This window comes from Penaeus japonicus, unplaced genomic scaffold, assembly GCF_977035675.1.
Source record: "Penaeus japonicus unplaced genomic scaffold, GWHDUDI00000001_assembly GWHDUDI00000003, whole genome shotgun sequence".
In the NCBI taxonomy this organism is placed as follows: domain Eukaryota; kingdom Metazoa; phylum Arthropoda; class Malacostraca; order Decapoda; family Penaeidae; genus Penaeus; species Penaeus japonicus.
The window spans coordinates 11166256-11171255 of record NW_028234405.1 but is presented as its reverse complement, the minus strand read 5'-3'; the positions used below and the strand labels follow the sequence as shown (position 1 = coordinate 11171255).

Here is a 5000-nt window from a genome sequence, read left to right as displayed (position 1 = left end):
CATCATTATCATTTTTATTATTATTATCATCATTAAACTTATTTTGAAAATCATCATCATCATTATTGTTATTATCGTCATTATTATTACTATATATATTTTTTATCATCCTTATCATTATCATTATTATCATTATCATCATTATTATTATTACTATCATCATCATAATCATCATTATCATCATCATCATTATCATCCGAATTGTTATGTTATCTAGTTGCAATAACTAGATGACGGATAATTGGATGGTATTGACTTACTGTGTGCGAGTGAGTGTGAGTGTGAGCGTGAGTGTGAGTATGAACGCGAGCACGAGCATGAGCGCCAGAGTAAGTAGGAGTGCATACGAGTAAGTGTATGTGTGTGCGTGCGTGAGTGCGTGTGCGTGTTAGTCCGTGCCTGTTTCGCACAAATCCGCAATGACGATCCCTTCCTTCTACATCCGGCCTCGCACGCATTCCAAACTTCTCCTGTCCCTTCCGCCATGTCAAAATCCCTCCCGTCGATCAGTTTTGTAATTCGAAGTAGTGCGAGCGAGTGTCTGCGTTCACTCTCCGTCCTGAATTCACTATTAGGATTGGGGCGTCTGCATTTATATACTGTGGGTGAGTTGTGTTCACCGATATCAGGTTTGAAAAGTAGTTCGGTTCTGTATTTTAACGGCTTTTTTTATACTGGACCCAACGGTCGAAATCTGTATTTGGGGTGATGTTGCTAACTGTATGTTACATTTTTTTTCTTTTTTTTTAAATAATATCTATCGATACGATAAGCTGCTGCTGTTGCTGGATATTTATTGCATTCGAGTATATATGCTAGAATTGGCTCTTTGGAGTTGCCATGGTGTAGTGAAAGGGATAGAAAGGGCATAGTAAAAGAAAGAAGGTAATGTCTTAGCCCTTGCGGCGGTTTTCGTGACTTCTTAAAACATCTTAAACTCAAAATCGTTTTTTTTTTTTCTTTTTTTTTTTTAGGGACTGTTGGTTATCGTATGTTAAGGTCGGTTCGCTATTGTTTCGGATATTTATATTGCATGTTGCAGCCAGTCTGTCCTGTATTTTATATTTTTTTGATGTCGTAAGCTTGAGCCAATGCTGTATTTTAGCTGATGCTGATGCGTATAAGTTTCATTTCGGGATTTTAGTTATAAGCTAAAGGGACTGTAAGCTACATTCAGTTCTGTATCTTTAACAACTGTAGGCCAGAAAAGAAAAGAAAAATAGGACAACTAAGAGAAAATATTCAAGCAAATATTCAGTGAACATTTCAAGGCATAAAAATAGTGTGGTGGACTATCCGTGTTCACATATATGTTTTTATTTCACGTTATTATTCTCTCCCAAGTGATATTTACAGGAAAAAAACTGTTAGTTATTATTGGTAGTTATTGGTAGTTAGTTCTTTAAAAAAATCATTAAAAAAAACTTATCATCATTTGTCAATTATCAGATTCGTAATACTATAACACATTTTCAGACACGATAAAGCGTATAAATCATCCGCGAAATACCCATGCTAATTATTACTCCGTTTAAAAATTAACCCGTGATATTTCCCATGAACACGAGCGCCATCTGTTGCCCGAGCGGACAGGCTGCTCCTCAAAATTTGCATTCATTCTTTCAAGGCTAAGAAATCATTCTACAATTGTCTTTCCTCTCGTTTTTGAAGTCCTTTTTCGAGAATTAAGTCCCAGAATGTTGAGATGAAAAGATAAAAGAAATGTATTTTTATATACCTTTTTTTAATGCATATATCACTAAAAACAAAATCTACGGTTATGTTTACCCTTATTTTATAGGTCATGATGGTTTAGCCGGAAATATATTCCTAATACGAACTAATTGATATACATGAACGAACGATAGAAAATGTATTGTTTTTCATAAGTTTTCAAAGCAATCGCCATAATGTTTTGATAATGACAGCATCAGTAATAGTTACGTCAACATGATAAAGTAATCAATATTATTAACAGACGAATCCGAGGCGTAAAACCTCCTCATTCATATATTAACCCATTGCGTACGGGTGTCATGACATACATGACGTAGGAGCTTTGGCCTGACGACGGGCGTCATGACGTACACGACGTTCGGGGATTTTGGATCACTGTGCTATTTTATTTTGCTATGAAAAAGGAATGAGTGATGATGGCTACTGCAGTCCTAATTACTATAATTACCGTAATATCGTGCAAGATTAACGTCCAAAACCTAGATGGCACCACTTTTTTCTAGCACCAGCAGGTGAGAGAGCCTTGAATGGCACCCATCCACGGTCTCTAGCATGCACTGTCTCTATAGAGCGATGGCACACACTAAGTTGATGAACTCTTGCTCAAAAGTACCGCCGATGAAGGATGTGTAGGCAGAACGAGAAGAGGAAGGTGACTCAATCCATACCCAGTGTCTAAAATATGCTCCTGTGCCAATATGGATGTCTTTCACTGTGGCACTCACAGTCACAAGCACAGGTTTCATTCCTCTTCTCTACCTCTTCTTGTTATCTTTATTGTAGGTGGTTATATGTTTCGTATTCGTTCATGACAGCACAAAAATACGAAAAAATAAAGTTGCATTTTGTCCTCCCATAAAACAGCAATACTTCTATCACATTGAGTATAAAGAAAATAATGATCTAATATGGATAACATACTACAATTTTAGTCAACTGCAGCACTGATAGAGCCTGTCATACGGCACATATAAGTCTCTAAACTCAATAAAACACACAAAAAAATAAAACACAAAAACCGCTCTAGTTTTACAATGAATGACTGAAAGAGATTTGGATGCTTCAAATTATATTGCTTCAAGTGGTCTCTCTCTAAAATAAAATCTATCCTGGAGGCTGGGCAAGCAAATTTATCTCCGTCTGCAATGGGTTAAGAAAAATGGTAGTTGCAATACCCGATGATTATGGTGTTAAGTGTAATTGTGTTAAATTCCATGCTATTTTGTTTCATCTATTGCGTCGAAAAAATAGGCAAGTATGGAAAAAAAAAAGAAAAGAAGACATACACACTCTCTCCTTATTTCATTCTTTCTCTCTCTTTCTCTTTCTCTCTCTCTCTCTCTCTCTCTCTCTCTCTCTCTCTCTCTCTCTCTCTTTCTCTTCCTCTCTCTCCTCCTCCTCTCTCTCTCTCTCTCTCTCTCTCTCTCTCTCTCTCTCTCTCTCTCTCTCTCTCTCTCTCTCTCTCTCTCTCTCTCTCTCTCTCCTCCTCCTCTCTCTCTCTCTCTCATTCTCTATCTCTCTCTCCCTCTGCTCTCTTTCTCTCTCTCCCTGTCTCTCTCTCTCTTTCTTTTTCTTTCTTTCTCTAAACACACACACACACTCATACAGACACAAACACACACATCCACACACACACATCATGATTAGGAAACTCAGAGAGGCGGAACCCAAAAGCGGCCATCTTACCGGCGCCGACGGGTGTCTGCGGCGGCGGGTGGTGCCTCTTCCCCTGCGTGATGTACTTCTTCTGCCTCGCCCGGTTGTTCTGGAACCAAACTTGCGTCACTCTCTTGGACAGGCCTGTAATCTGCGCGATCCTCTCGAGGTCTTGGCCGTCGGGGTTCGAGTCGATGTGGAAGTTGGCCTGCAGGACCTGCAATTGCTCGTCGGTGAAGGTCGTGCGGACGCGCTTGCTCTTCGTCTTGCCTGAGCCGTCGCTCTCTGGAGGGGGAGGGAGGGAGAGGGGGGTGATTAGTTGGTGTGGGGGGAAGGGGGGGGTTGGGTTAGGTTGGGGGTTGTTGGAGGGAGTGAGGTTGGGTTGGGAGGGGGGAGTTGGTGGGGGTTTGTCGAAGGGTTGAGTCTGTGGGGGTGGGGTGGTGTGGGTTGGAGGGGGGAGGGAGTTGAGTGGTTTGTTTTCTCATTAATCTTTTGATCTCATGCATAGGTGGAGGGAAGTCTTCTTCTCTTATTCTAAATTCATCTTTTTATCCACTACCTCTATTTCTTTTCCTCTCTCTATCCATCTGTTGACCTATCTCTCTATCTCCACACCATCTCCTTCTCTCACCATCGTTACTGGAGGCGCCGCCCTCGATGGACTCGAGGTAGTGCTGCTTGCAGAGGACGCGGTTGTCGTGAAGGGCGAACTCCTCGCCCGTGCTGAGCTGCCGCTTGCAGGCGTCGCAGGCGAAGCAGGCGAGGTGGTAGACGCGGTCCCGAGCCCGCCGCACCCAGTCCGCGGCGCCGATGCTGCGGCAGCACTTGGCGCACCGCGCGCCGAAGTTCCTGCGGGAGAGAGAGGGCGTTGGATACTTGAGGTTCGTGTAGGAGGGTCGTCTTCCCGAGCTAGTGTTCGGCCGGGCATGACTAATTTAGGCGTCAAGGGGCACGTCACTTTTTAGACACGACAAATTCTTATGTATCCTATCTTGTATTTTAAACTTTTATATCTTCTCTTCATTTGTGTACGCTTATTTATTTTTTATCATGAGAAAAATATGACAATGATTTAACCAACTGATTCGATTAGCATGAAAAAACGAGATTATGGATTTTTTCTCTTTTGTTTACCTATCAAGATTATTACATTCAAAATTTCGGGTGTAAGAGAGTGAAAGAGAGAGAGAGAGAGAGAGAGAGAGAGAGAGAGAGAGAGAGAGAGAGAGAGAGAGAGAGAGAGAGAGAGAGAGAGAGAGAGAGAAAAGGAGAGAGAGAGAGAGGGAGGGAGAATCATATATAGAAATAGAAAGATACATTGAGAAATAATGAATAGCAGTTTCCATCCAGAATTCTGTCGCTTTCATAATGGCCAACTGTGTCGTATATCTTTCGCGAGACTCTCTCCCTTTCCCTCTCTCTTTTCTATTATCCCCCTCTCCTCTTCCCTGCCTTTCACTTACTCTCCCCTCTCCCCTTCTCTCCCTCTTTCTCCTTCTTTCCCTCTCTCCATCCCTCCCTTCTCCCTCCTCCCCTTCTCTCTTCCTCTCTCCTTCCTCCCCTTCTCTCTCCCTCTCTCCTTCCTCCACTTCTCTCTCCCTCTCTCC

At 42.1% G+C, this 5000-nt stretch overlaps 1 protein-coding gene across 1 annotated transcript in view; it reads right to left on the bottom strand.

The window, feature by feature from the left end:
* Positions 1-5000, bottom strand: part of Awh (LIM/homeobox protein arrowhead) — a gene marked incomplete at its 5' end in the record, with an annotated part of 33409 nt that overhangs the window by 11034 nt on the left and 17375 nt on the right. The window contains 2 exon segments of the mRNA XM_086555273.1: positions 3424-3678; positions 4025-4242. Of these exon segments, the coding sequence (XP_086411399.1) occupies positions 3424-3678; positions 4025-4242 (473 nt within the window).